The 14,704-nt window shown below is 39.4% G+C and overlaps 1 protein-coding gene and 1 pseudogene across 4 annotated transcripts in view; one reads left to right on the top strand and one right to left on the bottom strand.

Annotated features, from left to right (window-relative positions):
- The window catches only part of TBX15 (T-box transcription factor 15), a 100,909-nt gene that overhangs the window by 41,851 nt on the left and 44,354 nt on the right, over positions 1-14,704 (top strand). For 2 of the 4 annotated variants that reach the window (XM_063105266.1, XM_063105270.1), the window contains one exon: positions 12,613-12,826. In XM_063105266.1, the coding sequence (XP_062961336.1) occupies positions 12,613-12,826 (214 nt within the window). Of the gene's footprint in view, positions 1-439; positions 665-4,094; positions 4,218-12,612; positions 12,827-14,704 lie in introns of those variants that run through there. The other 2 variants (XM_063105269.1, XM_063105268.1) reach the window with 2 other exon arrangements.
- On the bottom strand, positions 14,134-14,525 carry LOC134385118 (large ribosomal subunit protein eL28-like; annotated as a pseudogene).

The raw sequence follows: 14,704 nt of genomic DNA, 5'->3' as shown, positions 1-14,704 counted from the left end.
AGGGTGTATTTCCAGGAAAATTTATCTTTGTAACAATAGTCCGTGAACAGAGCACTAAACTCATTTTCTGATTGATTTTTCCATTATCCTCTCTTTCCTCTGCCATGTATTGTAAACTTTATAGAAAGTATGGATTTTAAAAATAGCATTATGTAACAGCATTGATGGAGATTGACTCTCTGAGAAGAGGCCTTCAGCGAAAGGATTGTTGGGAAAAATCATTTTGACCCCCCCTTCCCTGGGAGGAGGAGTGCTTGACTCACAAGCCCAGGTGCTCAGGAAATCTCCTGTCACTCTGAGATGGGCTGGAACACAGTGCCATGTCCGAAGCTTCTAAATACAGTTCAGGCTGGGTCATCATGACAGATGCTGAACTGGCACCACTATGGGAACTGAAGTGGGGACTTTGACAGTGCTTAAATGCCATGGCCCCTGAGCTCAAAGTCTTCCTGGGCTTGGAGAGGGGGAGGTAGTGCAGAGCCTTCTGGGGAGGAGGGCAGGAGCAGCCTTGGCAAGGAAATCCTGTTGCCTCGGCGGCACTGTCCCTCCTGCAGAAGGCAACAGACGCCCAACAACACACCAGCTATTTTAGAAGCTGTCAGTTTCTGAACTGCTGACACACTTGGAGGACACTGTCTCTTCAAGGGTCATTCCACCCTTCAAGGTAGGTAGGCCTTGGGGAAAAACAGAGTCATGCTATGGCCAAGCTGTTGAATGAAGGAGTGGAATTAAGTGACTTGGTCAAGATGACTCAAGGAGTCAGGAATGGAATTAGGAATAACATGTTGACTTTGAGATTCCCAAATCAGCCTTCTACATAGAAGACAGTGTTTGGCAATTCTTTACCTCACCCCACCCTCTCCATTTTGGTCGTCACTAAGGGGTCAGCATCCTTTGATGATTTATTCTCTTCTGGGAAGGGTTTTAGAGGGGGTAAAAAAACCTCAGAAGAGACTGGGCGGGGGGGGGGTTTCCTAGAGGGTCTAGAGACTTGAGATATGAAGATGGGATTTTAAGTTTTGCAAGTGTCTGAGGTGGGAATTGGTGAGTTGTAAATATAAAGACTGATATTAATACAATTAATCCAGGATATTTCTTTCATTTTCAATGTTTGTCCCATGCCCCAAAGTGGGCTTCATTCTGCTGTCAAAGCATTTGATTTTAGGGTTTTTGAAGATGGTGTGGGTTGATGGTTAAGTTCAAGTTTTGGAGTGAGAAAGACCCGGGTCCTTTTCTTCTCTCTAATACTTCTGGGTGGGTGGCACTGGGCACATTACCTTGTCTAAATCTATTAATCTCACTTGAAAATAGAGTTATAATGCCCAACTCTAAGGCATCTCCCCCATGCTACTGAGGAGCCTCACTTGGGCACTAGATCTTTCCTGCCTCCCTGGTGTATGTTTTCCCTGTCTTGAGCCAGAGGAAGAATGCTCTTGATCAGGTTGTCAATCTGGAGGCAGGGCTTCCTGCAGCCTCCCAGCTCTCTCCGTCTTTCCCACCCCTCATGGAACAGTGCCCTTGGGCTGCTGTCTGCTTCTCTGTTCAAGGTTAGAGTTTGCTTCTTTGGCTCCTTTTCCTTACTTAAGATCCAACACACATCTTTTCTCAGCCGTCTGTCCTTCTCTGTCTTCTTTCAGATCTGGTCATCTACCTTGTCAAGTAATGCGGCAGCTGTGGTAGACCACGACAGCATCACTCAAGGAGACCTACACAAAAACAGGCTTTCTTATTTGGAATTTTCATTGTTTCTTTGCTTTTCCTCGTTCTGCCCTTCCGCCATTTCTCCTAACACCAATCAGTTTTGATAGTTTTTGCTCCAGGCCCTGAAATATTTTCTTCACCTTGTGGTTGTTTCCCATTCTACATTTTACCTTTTCTTCGTCAGGATTTATTTTTCTCATTTGAAAGAACATGAACCTTCTTTCTCCCTCTCAGATATGGTCTTGGAAGTAATTATGAAAAGATTTAACCCTTATGGTCCCCTCCCTTTCTAAATGATGGAAGGAATGAACGTTTAATATACACCTACTGTGTGCCAGGGGCTTTATTGACAGCCATTGACATCTCTTTATTACTCCCATTTTAGATGAGGAAATTAGCTTAGGAAGGTTAAGTTGCTTGCCCAGTCATACATCGGGGTGTTTGTGATTCTAAAGGCAGCCTGTGATCTTTCCTTCATCTTACAGCATCTCTGGAAACTCCTCTTCACTGCAGACAGCAAGACGCTGGATGTGTGGGGCATCTGGTAGGTTCAGCAGCCATCTGTGCAGGAGTCATTCTGTTCTTGAAGGAGGAGGATATTTCTGCTTCTCTACCTCTTCCTCAGTATCACTAGCTTTAGCATTTGTAGATCTTAATCCTTTCCCCATTTTATTTTCATAGCTCTAAGCACCTTCTTGGGTTCATGCGTGAGAGTGGTACCTGAGTATTTTCTAGGTGCTTGACTATAACTGATACTTACAGAAGTGACTGAACTCATTTTAATCCTCCGAATGATTTTAGGTCAGACCTTGCCAGTCAGTTCAACACAGCTCGCAGTCATGGAAGAAAAAATCCAGTAGGATTCCAATAGTTCAGGTTATGTTATGAGGAGGTGACCTTGGATTTTAATAGGGATTTCTTTGGGAACCTGGCATGCACTTAAGATACCTCATTACTAAGGATATATTTGTCTCTTAGAAGATCAGAAGAATGGCATTCAAGATTCTTCACCTGGCTCCAGCCTACACTCCCAGCTCTTCTCTGGCTATATCTCTTTTCTTGCTTTGCTAAACATACACCATTTCATTCATTCATTTATCAAAAAAACACCAACATTTTACTGAGTACATGATAGGTGCCAGACACTCTTCCATGTGCTGAGGATACAAAAGGAATAACAGAGGTGTGTTCTGAATTACACAGACTGGTTTCTCTGAACATGTCTGGTAGATTTTACTGCCATGCTTCTGCTACAAAATTCCCTTTTCCTGAAAGATCCTCCTTTCCCAGCTCTGCCTTTGCATCTTGCAGAAATCTTTTCATTAGGCTCAGAAAAGATCCCTGAGCTGGAAGAGATTCCTCTTACCTCTAAACTCCATAGCATTTGTTGCTATTTCTTTTAGATAATAATACGTGAAAATTAGCATTCATATACCTGGATCTTTTTTACTGATAAAGTATTTATGTAAATACACATACACTTTGTTAGCAATTCATAAAAGTTTCACAAGGTAAGTACTAATAATATCCTCATTTTACAAATGATAAATCTAAAGGCCAAAGAGGTTAAGTGACTTGCTCAAGGGTAGACAGTTGGAAAGTGAGCTCTATGACTCAGCCTTTTGGACCCCAAGCCCCAGCATACTGTGTGCTGTGCTGTGTTTTACCTACTCTACTTTTATTAGACTTACTTATGGACCTATCCTAGCTTTCTACAGGAATTTGTAAGCTTCTGAAGACATAGATCACATCTTATTCAATTCTTTGCTCCTCACAGCACTTAGCACATTGCCAGGCCCAGGCAAGATAATCAATAATTTTTTGTTGAATAAATAAATGATTGACTGAATGGATGAATTTCAGAAGATTACTGGAGAGATTGTTATATAGTTGTCAGCCATGTACCTCTTACGTTCACTAAACAGGATGGTTCTCTATGTTTGCATGGTGGACTGGGTGGATTTTAAACTTGATACAGCTGGTGGGCTCCTGAAGGACATTGTATATTCCTGGCTGTGCTGAAATGTCTGTTATACTTACGTGTTTGAAATTGCCACCTCCAAGGGCACTGTCTCCAGAAGTCATAGTTAAATCACTCTTGTTGCTTAGAAATTGGCTGCTTAATTCTTCCCTTTTAGCACATCAGGATGAATTTGTTTGTTTATTGGTGTTCAGCGAGAACATTCTAACAAGGCATAAGTCAAGTGCTTCTATGGCCTCTGGAAGAAGGCCTACTTTTCACTTCACAGAAATTAAAAGACCATAATGGCCGATGTATAATGGTGCTATGACCGTAGTTCATGTTGCAGGTGGTGGTGGGAGGTTGTAAGTAGTGGTTGCAAAGAGCAAATAAGCACTGGCTTGGGAATGAATTAATGTGTTTCTTCATCTAGGAAAAATGCCAAGAGCCTCAGGAAGGGGACTTTGTTGACAGTTGCTGGCCTAAAATTGACTGGTAAATCTTGAAGACCACCCAGTTATCAGAATCAACTTTTGGGGGACCTCTGGTGCAAGAGGTATTTAGATTGGATATTGCCATGTGGCTTGTGATCAATTTTTGATTATTCTATCTATGCATTCTCTATGTATTCATCACAAATATTTTCTGAATGAAAAATTGGGCTCACAAATATTAATGTTATGGAAAGTATAAAATAAAATATTTGAAATTAGGACTGTTTTAGAAAATCCAAACCCATATTTGTGCCTTATTTTTTCTTGGTCTTCATGATGTGCTTGATCATTGTCATAGAATCTTATGTGTTAATTTGACACTTTATTGTTTATAAACATTATAAACACTAATATAATACATTATCATCAGCTGAATTCTCAGCTGATAATATATCATATTATTATCAGCTGAATTCTCAGGCACAAATTTCCTTTTAGGGCTGACAAAAACTTTAGGCTGAACCTGACCTGAGTTAAGCCTAAATAAACCAAATTCTGCACAAGTAGAAATGACTTCAGCTGCCTTTTCCTGTCTTTCAATGCTGTCATTAAAATTTTCTAAAGCCCAAACATCTTCCAAATACCTTCTAATTTTATTTTGCATGTCGGTCTAGGCTAAAGCAAAAGGGTGATCTGACATTGACAATGATCTTTAGTGTCCCTGACATTTGGATCTTTCATTCAGGTCGGACTGGGGATAGGAAATGAAATGCAACAAAAGAGTCTCTTTACACTTGTACTTACTTATTAAATAAGTAATACTTACTTATTGTACTTACTTACTTGTTAAGTTGCTGAAGAGACCTTTTAAAATACTCCTGAACATAACCGCCCTGGTACTGAGAAAGGAAAATTTCCATCTGACCTTGCTTTGAATTTTCTCTTCTCCCAAAAGAACCTACAATGTTTTAGTTTTCATAGAGCTATCTTCTGACTGAGCAGACAGGGCATTAACCCTGCATTTCTGTTTAGAGTAGGAAGTACAAAGCTCTGCAGTTCTAGTTCTGAAAAATGGGCATCAGTGGATAGTGGATACAGCATCGACTCTAGTGTTAACACTAACTCAAATCCCACTCTGACACCTCCTAGTTACATAATGTGAGAAAAGCCTTTATTCATGCAAAGCCTCAATTCCTCATTTGTAAAATGGCAGCAATAATGCCTACTACATAGGGTTTCTGTGAAAATTACATGAGATAACATACATAAAGTGCTAGTGCAGTGCTCGCTACTGCTCCTTTTTTTTTTTTTTTTGCTTCCACCTTCAAAGCAGGCTGGAGCACTAGAGGTTGAACATTTAATGGCCTTGAGGTTTGTCTGATCAACAAGAAGCCATAAAAAAGAATGAAATACTTCTATTTGCAACAACATGGATGAGCCTGGAGAAACTTATGTTGAGTGAAATAAGCAAAGCACAGAGGGATAAATACCGCATATACTCACTCATATGTGGGAGCTAAGAGAGAAAGAAGGAAGGAAAGAAAGACCACAGTAGTGCGTTGGTTTTGCAGAGGGAGAGAACATTCCTTGGGCTACAAAGTGGAGTGGGGGAGAAAGGGGGAGGAGAGGGGCAGGGAGGTGGGGATAATTGGGTGGGGGACACGAGGTACAATAGCAATTTCTGGTAATGGGTATGCTGCCAGTATGAATCTGGCCCTCACATCAAGCCACTAGGGATGACAATCAGCATTGTATCTCATGGATATTCATAATAAATAAAAATAAAAATAAAGAAATAGATATAACAAATTAATGCTGCCTCTTCTTTGCAAAGCTTCTTTAAAAACCTTAGATCTCAGGGATAACTTCGGGTCCTTGCTATGGTGCTGTGTATCACAGACAGAGGTGATGGTTGTTAGGCGGAGAGTGCTTTAGGCAGCTGGAGAGATACGTGCTCTTATCTCTTTAATTGGCTTATTGGCAGGGGAATCACAGGCTTCAGGTTACCTCCCCCTTTTTCCCAAATAGAACTTGGAAGGCCTGGAGAGCTCAGAGACTCCATTTCATTACTGAAACCATCTAGCAGGCTTATTGGAGTGTTTGCTATCACCATGATTTTAGTTTAATCCATCCTGGGTTATAGTTCATTCCCTTGAAGCTCTGGACTGAGTATCAAATTTGGGCTCAGTCCGTACTCAGATCAGTGCCAAAGGCTCTGCTTCTGCCACATTTAGAATTACTCTGTGAAAAGTTTCATCACCAGCTTTTTCTAAGCTACCTGATAAAATCTGGCATCCCAGAACCAATTTCCACTGCAGTGGTCCTCTGGAAATAGGAGTTTACTTTGCCTGGTACAGAGAGTGTTTCCAGGGTTATAAGATTTTGATATCTGCCCTGGTATGAATGGGAGCCCTGAGATGGCCACAGAATTCTTGGTTTTACAGACTTTGGGACTTAGGAACCAGACCAAGGAGTGGTTGTCTTATCAATATCAGATAGGAAATACCACTCAATGTGTTGTGTACAGTATTTGGCAGAAAAAAAAAAAAAAGAATCTGATGATGTGTTTAATTTTCATCTGGGTTGGATCTTTCTCTTTTAATTATTTCAAGCTATTTTCTTCCTTGGGGAAAAAATGACAGCCGAGGTCCAGTTTTATCAAAGTGGCCCTGTGCATCTAATCTTAGAAAATTCTACGTGTCTTATGTGACTCTACACTTGTCTTCTATCTCCCATTTTCCACATTGAAACCAGGCTATCATATAGCAGATGTGGCAAAGCATTAAACTCAGCTTATGGAATCCATAGCTTTGAAAGGGGACAGAGCTATCATTACCTTCAAGTAAAGGAAAACCTCAATATGCAGAGAATAAAGTCTAAACACCACATTCTGATACCTAAGATTCTTCTGGAAAGTACACTCCATGTGCCCAGGAATTTTTGTTTGTTCCTTGATGTCCCAAGAGTCTAAAACAGTGACTGGCACATAGGAATATTCAATAAATAGTCACTTAGTTGAATTGACCCTTACTTTTCACCTTCACCTTTTATCTTTCCCACTTCCCCTTACATGCGCTAAACTCTAGCTATACCAGTTTGCTTGTAATTATCAAAAAATGCTAAATCTTTACTCATGTTATTCCCACTACCTGAAATTCTTTCCCTCTTATTTCTTTGTTCGTTGATATTGAACTTATATTTCAAGTTCATCCTCGAATGTCACCTCATGAAGTCTTCTCAATCCTCCTATCATTGGCTTGCTTCTTCAAAGCTCCTTCACAGTTTGTTCCTACCTCTGTTGGATCATGGGTCACAGTCAGTCTTTCTTTAATAGTTTTTGTCTTTCCTACCAGATCATGAGCTCCTTCAGAGCAACAAACTTTTATCTGTCTTGGTCCATTAATATAGTCTATATAAAGCAGAAATTTTATTTGGTGAAATAAAAATGGAATTAAATGTAGTCTTGTATGCCTGAAATCTTTAGGCGGTAGAACTGATATAATCTGGACTTTGGCATCAATAATGTATAAAATGGAGATAATAATAACTCTTACTTTTTTTGTACTAAATGATGCTATACATGTAAAGTCTTACCAGAGCTCCCGACACGTAGTAAGAACTCAATAGATGTTGACCATTAATTCTTTGGAATAGTTCTTGTGAGCTCTTCTTTATCTCACTGTTCAAAGTCAATAATATTATAAACACAATTATTAAATTACATTTTCTCGTAATGATATAAATATAATTTTTTGGAGCAGGAATACGTCTTCTACCCACAACCCCTAATAGTAATGATAAGAAAACTTAGGCCCAGTGAACTGAAGAGACTTTCAGAAATCCCACTGCTGGTAAGTAGCAGAGCCACAAGACTAAGAGTGCTTTGTGCACTGTAGCAATGAGTGATTCCTCAGAATTATCTGTTAAGCAGAAATGCAAATCACCTGGCAGAGGGTAAACTATGTTTTAGTAACCTCTAATTTTGACATTAAGGGTTCATTAAAATCAAAGTTATACAATTTAGGCATTTTCTATATATAGTAATCAAATCAACTTATTTCGGTTGGTTTGCTGTTGTTAGTCTTCATGGTTTCTAAGCTGCATTACTAATCCATCCTTAAACACTAGCATTAAAAGGGGCTTTATAGCATCTTTAATTAAATGTGCATGTACAGTGCTATAAAGATTGAGGAAATTAGGGACCAAAATAGTTATGTGATTTGGCGAAGATCGAACATGTTTATGCCATTTCAGTGTGGGGGTGGTTAAAATAGTTGAGGGGTGCTATAGAATTGTCAGCTGCTTTGGCAAGGTTTGAGCATAGTATGATCTTGGGGAGATCTGATCATTGGATTAGGAGGCAGAAGGCCTATGTTCTTGTCCATGTGTATTTTCAATTTCTCTTAGTTTCAATTTCCTCATCCACAAAATGGGCATAAAAATAAATGCTATATCTACCTCATAAATTGGAAGAATATATTAGGTAATGGGTAAAATATAAATAAAGAAACTATTTTATTATTGCTACCATTATCCATGAATTGAGAATTGAACTCACTCTAAGTTAAACTCAACTTTCTGTGGGGACTTGGCATTATAGTATCCATTTCAGCAAAGTGAAATAGGTCAGAGACAGGAGGTGATTGATACTATGAACTGATGGCTAGAATCTCTTTTTTAAAGGATTTTTGGTGGATGGGAATAGATATGTTGGTTTGACTCTATCAGTCAAACCAGTTATGTGTAACGGGCTCAGTGCTGGTTCCCCAAGTTTTTTCCTTTAACTGCCTTGATTATGTGTAACTTTATCATTTATATTCCTGATTTACTACAATGTTCCTTGTTGAAATACTATTCAAAAGAGACAAGAAATCTTTCCAGATCATTCAAATGAGTTCCTAATGGTTATTTTTTGAAGACAGGAAGTCACAAATTGCCAAGAATAAAAGAACTTGAAAATACAAAGGTGTTTTTTGATCTTCAATGGACTGACTTTATTTCTGAATGGATGATCTGATTTAATTAAAATAACCATCTCTGTCTTCCTTATATTCATGATGTAGATAGCTTGTTTATATATTATAATGAATAGGTAAAATTATCAACCTGGTTACCCTAAATATTTATATAACTATGATTTAGAAATGTATTTTAAAAGGGTTGAACTTTATTTACTTTATTTTTACCTAGGCTGTTGGTTTTGACTGTAAGATTACTATTTTATAGGTATTGTAGGATAGCTTACATCATAGGTGGCCCTAATACATCTAGAAGTTTTTTTAAAAACTATATAAAGTATAACATTAATTTTATTTCCAAATTATGATAAGAAACAATCGAGAATGAAAAATCGCATGGTGCACTCATGCAAATGTGGGCTGGTGCCTACATTCCAGGGAGTGAGAATCTAGGAGTTCAGAGTATTTCCAGGCAAGCAAATAATAGTTTCTGAAAATCCTCTTCACAGGCAAATGCTGCCTGTGCCTTCACAGACTTGTCCATTTCCTTTCAAGTAACCATGGGTTCCCCAGGACTCTTAGATCTGTCTCTCTTCTGGACTCTTGAGACATATGAGGTAATATGTAATGGTGTGGACAACTGTGTGTCTGTCATTCTTTACGAATGCTCCCAGTCTTCATTGTACTATTGTAAATACCTTGAAGAGGAGTCCCATCGTGTACTTTGGTATTTCCCAGAATCTAGCACAGTGCTGGCACATAGTAAGTACTCAATAAACACATAATTAATCAACACTAAGTGGGAAACTCCTCAAAGTCTGGGATTTTGTTTGTAATTATCTACATGGTACTTCATCTAGGACCATATGCTGACCGGTGCTTATGGATTCATTTGATTGAAACTATAAACCCTTAGAGAATACCCACTCAATTCTTTAACTCTTGTGATAATGTATATCTGGGCCCCCAGTATTTTTCCTCACTCAACTTGTCTTACCCAAACAGTTTTAAATTTGATGCTTCTAATTGAGGTTTCTTGGGTTACCCCTTGCATTGGAGAGGATTCTTACATTTGTCAAGTCATTAGAGGTGGAAGAGATTCTAAAAGTTTTCAGTTCAATCCTTTTCAAAGCACTATAAGAAAATAGGCTCCTTGTAGTTGAGTGGCTTGTCTAAGATCATTTGTTAATCTATTTAATGTTACATTTTGAATTCCTATTTCATTCCAGATGACATAATGAGTTAAGAATACCCCACATGTATGTATAATAAAAAATTAAAAAAAGAATAGAGTCTCTTATTTCTTAATTCTCCAGCCATAGTCCCCATTCCAATCTCAAACTCAACTTGGCTGCCATTAAGTATTTATCACTAAGTGCAGTGATACCTTTTTCTCCCCTTCCCTTCCTAAACATACGTTGGGGAAATCATATGTCCTAACTTCTGCTGTGCTCTACTTAGGGTGTCTATTTCCAACTTTTTCACAATTGTGACACTCTGTAGTAAGGAGATTTCATAACACTTGGCTCCCAAAGGTAAAACAAGGCTATATTCTTTAAATCTTGTTTTGAGAAATTTTTAAAACATTTAGAATTTTCGTGACAAGTGAGGAGCTCTTTGGATATCACAGAGAAAAAAATGAGATTTGGGAATCCATCTCATGGGGGATCTGAATTACTGTGTTTGGCTGAGTGTGTGATGATACAATGGCTTTGCTACTGAAAGGATGTGGTATAAGTCTGGGATGGAGCTTTGTTACTCAGCAGCAGCTCTCATCTTAGATAAGTAGTTCTTTTTGAAGGAAACAAAATATAGATCCTGCTTAGTCCAGGGTATAAAAATATATGCTCAGACATGTAAAACTAGTTATAAAACTTTTTAGTTTAGTTTCTTTCTTTGTTTCTTTTCTTTTCTGTTCTTTTTTTTGCATGAAGATAATGACTGGACTAGTGATTATAGATAAACTAAAGTTTTTGGTCAGCAACTTCCCCTTTACTTAGGAGTTTGATTCAGTTCTGCAGCAACCTGAATATCTTCAGAAGTGATGGGTTAGGAATTGGGGAAGATGGAGAGGAATGGTCCTTTTCTTCCTGTGGGCACTTTATTCCTGTGGACTTTGGCAAAGCTGTGGAATAGTCTTGTTAAAGAAGCTGCCTGGGTTTGAGAGAGAAACAAGTCAGGGCTAAAAATAAAGGAACCATGGTATGTGTTGTTATCCAGTCTAAAAACCTACTATAGGTATGAGGGTACTTCACAGAGTTTGTGGAAAAATAGAATTAAAAGATAATACAAATCTTTCTATGAACTTTTTGAAATACTTTTGTAAGTGAAGATGGCAGCAAATGGTCTGGTATTCTGTCCTATCCTTCTTACTAGTGTCAAGGACTAATATCCAAGAACACCTGACACTTGACAGCCATGAAAAATCATGTGTCAGGGTAAGACACTGGTGTTTCCCACCTATACTCATGTATATATTTATTTACGAGGAAAGCAATCAGAATTCTAGACGTAAAGGGTGGTAGGTTCTTGTAACTTGCAGTATAATTTGACCTAAAATTAAAATATAGATAATGTGAATTTGGAAAATCTTAGGACATACAATTTTTGGCATCAGGCTCCTAAAAGTAAATTTTAAAAATTCCAGAAGATTCTTCTCTGGTAAATCAGATTCCAGTCTTCTCCATCAGTCTACTTCCCCTGTTCCCCCCAACCCACTTCTGTTCATAAGTACAGAAGACACAGGAAAGGACCATCTGGCCCAGCATGCCAGCTTTTTATTTGGTTGCTCTCAATCCCACCTTCCTGTTTGGATCACCCTTCCCCTCTGCCCATACTTCAGAAACCAATCAAGGTGTCTCCTGAACTCATTTATTCCCTTTGTTTCAACCACCTTCTTGGGTAACTTTTTCCATATGCTTATATCTTTGGCTCACAACAGAGGTTTTTTACCCCCACCTAAAATGGCCTGATCTTACTCTTAGGAAAAACCATTTACTTAGATATATGACAAGTGCTTCTAAAGATCCCAAGCAACTTTTCATTACTTTTGATGACCAGGGCATATATAAGTGGAGGAAAAATTGCCGTGTTTAAAAATAACTAACTAATGGGCAATGATGTTGAGTGGTATGAAATTAAAGAATAGAATAGTCTAATCTAGATTTGGAGCTATAGCCTGTAATTATTATTTTACCTTAATTTGGCATTTATTTTGTTTCTCCGGTTTGGCCTCATACTCTTCAACATGGTGACATTAGTACTATTTATATTGCCTGCTGTGGACCAATTTTGTTCAGCTGTTGCTAAAACTTAGTAAAATGCCAGATGTCATGTTGGAAACACGAAACCTAAAAGAAGGTCGTAAATCACAAAAACAAACCATAAAAAAAATAATAAAATGCCCTGAATGCTGTGCTCTGGAGCTTCCCAGCTTTAAGTCTCCTTTTGTTTACCTCTTTTTCCCACTCCACCACATCCCCAGTCCCCATTTTTTAGGGCCAGAATTAGGGGGTCTCACAGCAGTTTCTCACCTAAGGCTTGATTGTTTATGTTGCAGATTCTGAGCAGAGCACTGGTTCGGACTCTGAGGTGCTCACTGAGCGGACTTCCTGCTCCTTCAGCACCCACCCTGACCTGGCCTCTGGGGCTGCAGGCCCTGTGCCTGCTGCCATGTCTTCCATGGAGGAGATTCAGGTGGAGCTGCAATGTGCTGACCTCTGGAAGAGGTTCCATGACATTGGAACTGAAATGATCATTACCAAAGCAGGCAGGTAAGGAAAAGTGCCTTTAACATTGGAACCAAAATGATCATCGCCAAAGCAGGCAGGTAAGGACAAGTGCCTTTAACATTGGAACCAAAATGATCATCGCCAAAGCAGGCAGGTGAGGACAAATGCCTTTGAGTGGCCAGCTTTGAAGAATCCACTGAAGTGGGAGCCCTTACGTTCTCCCCCAGTTATCTGTGGTAACATCAGCGAAGCTGAAGCAACTTGCACTCACTTTTCTGCATCTGGACATCCTGTAAAGTGGTCCTGTTGTGTTTACTGTGATTTTGCTGTTTTCTTCCCAGGGCCACTCAAATCTAAACCATCTTTACCCTCACAAACATTTTCCACCTACAAATGTATTTTGGCTAATACTGGAGGTTCATGGTATCTTAACAACCAAAAGATAGATTTCCAAAGTAAGTGTTTACTTCCCCTCTAATGTTTTCAAGAAGTTTGCTCCCTGAGCAATAGCTTGTATCTTCTAAGGCATTTAAAGCAAACAGATATTTGCGTTAAAAAAGTTTTTTTTCCACAAGAATTGGGCATGGTGCATTTTCTGAACCCTGCTGTTTATCCACTGTGTTTCACTGTTGTCTTGAAATTATTACAAACTTTTAATGGTGATCTGTGGATTCTCTTGCAAAACTTCTTGTTTAGGATGTTAAAAGTTTTAAACACACAGTATCTCTTGAAACAGACACTTTTAGTTAAGCTTCTCTTTTGTTAGTATCTTTCAATTTCCCATAGTCGTTTAAACTTCACAGGAATTCTATGAGGTAGGATATGGTTATCCCATGTCTGGATAAGGATACAAAGGCTGAAAGAGGTTAATTAACCTGACTAAGGCATAGAAGTACTAAGGGGAAGCTCCAGGATTCTACATAAATCTGCATGGCTCTAAAACGATAGTCTTAACTATTTATAACTTTGCACTATTACAAAATGATTGCAGTTCTTGCCCCCTGAATTCAAAATGAAAATGATTTAGATAAAACTAAATTTGGACTAAGCTTTGAGTATATAAGAATAGTTAATTGAAATTAAGCAAAACAATCATGCTACTTTGACATTTGCAAAGCCAATTTACGTAGTTTCACATGTCATGGGGACCAAAAAGATCTACCTCATTGCTTGTAAGCTGTATTTAAAGTAAAAGAATATTTTGATTGGTCCAGTTCCCCTATATGCTTATAGAGGACCCTCCCAATACAATAAGACATCACAAAAACATGAGGTTTAAATGATCCTGAAATCTTCCCCTCCCAACCCCGAGAGAAGTCAGCTGACTATTGCTTTTGGGGATGGGGGGCTCAGGAGCTCTTGGTAGGGCGGCTGCTTCCTCTTCAACATCACAGGCTTCTGGCTGCGCAGGACGGCGCTGGCTCTGCGGATGGCGGCTCTGCACAGATCAGGGCGGTCCTGATTCTCGCGGACCATGTGCCCAATTCTGTTGAGGGTGGCCTGGGCGTTCTTGTTGGTGATCCGTACGTAGGGGGTAGCAAGCTTTCTCTGGCCGGATCTCCGCTTCATGACCACCAAGACACCTCTGCTGTCGGCTGCCGGCTGCCGGCTGCACGCCCACAGTCTTACGATGCCTCAGCCCATCGCAGCAGGAGTTGCGGGCTCTCAGGTTACGGCGCTCGGTGCTGCTTGTCTGCTTATTCCTCGTGATCAGGAAACTGGAGCAGTTCTGCACGACCATCGTTGCAGATGCACGGACACGGCGGCCGCACACGCAAAGAGGCTGCACCTGAAATCTTGTTCTCCTTCCAAGGAGAATTACTTTTAATGCCATCCCTTTGTTGTTGCTTGGGGTTCAGTGTACTCCTGTTCTATATTCTGTGGTGTTAAGGCTTGGAAGAGAACAAAACAATTCAAGGA

Source organism: Cynocephalus volans, chromosome 8, assembly GCF_027409185.1.
Source record: "Cynocephalus volans isolate mCynVol1 chromosome 8, mCynVol1.pri, whole genome shotgun sequence".
Taxonomy (NCBI): domain Eukaryota; kingdom Metazoa; phylum Chordata; class Mammalia; order Dermoptera; family Cynocephalidae; genus Cynocephalus; species Cynocephalus volans.
This window is presented reverse-complemented; position numbering and strand designations above follow the sequence as displayed.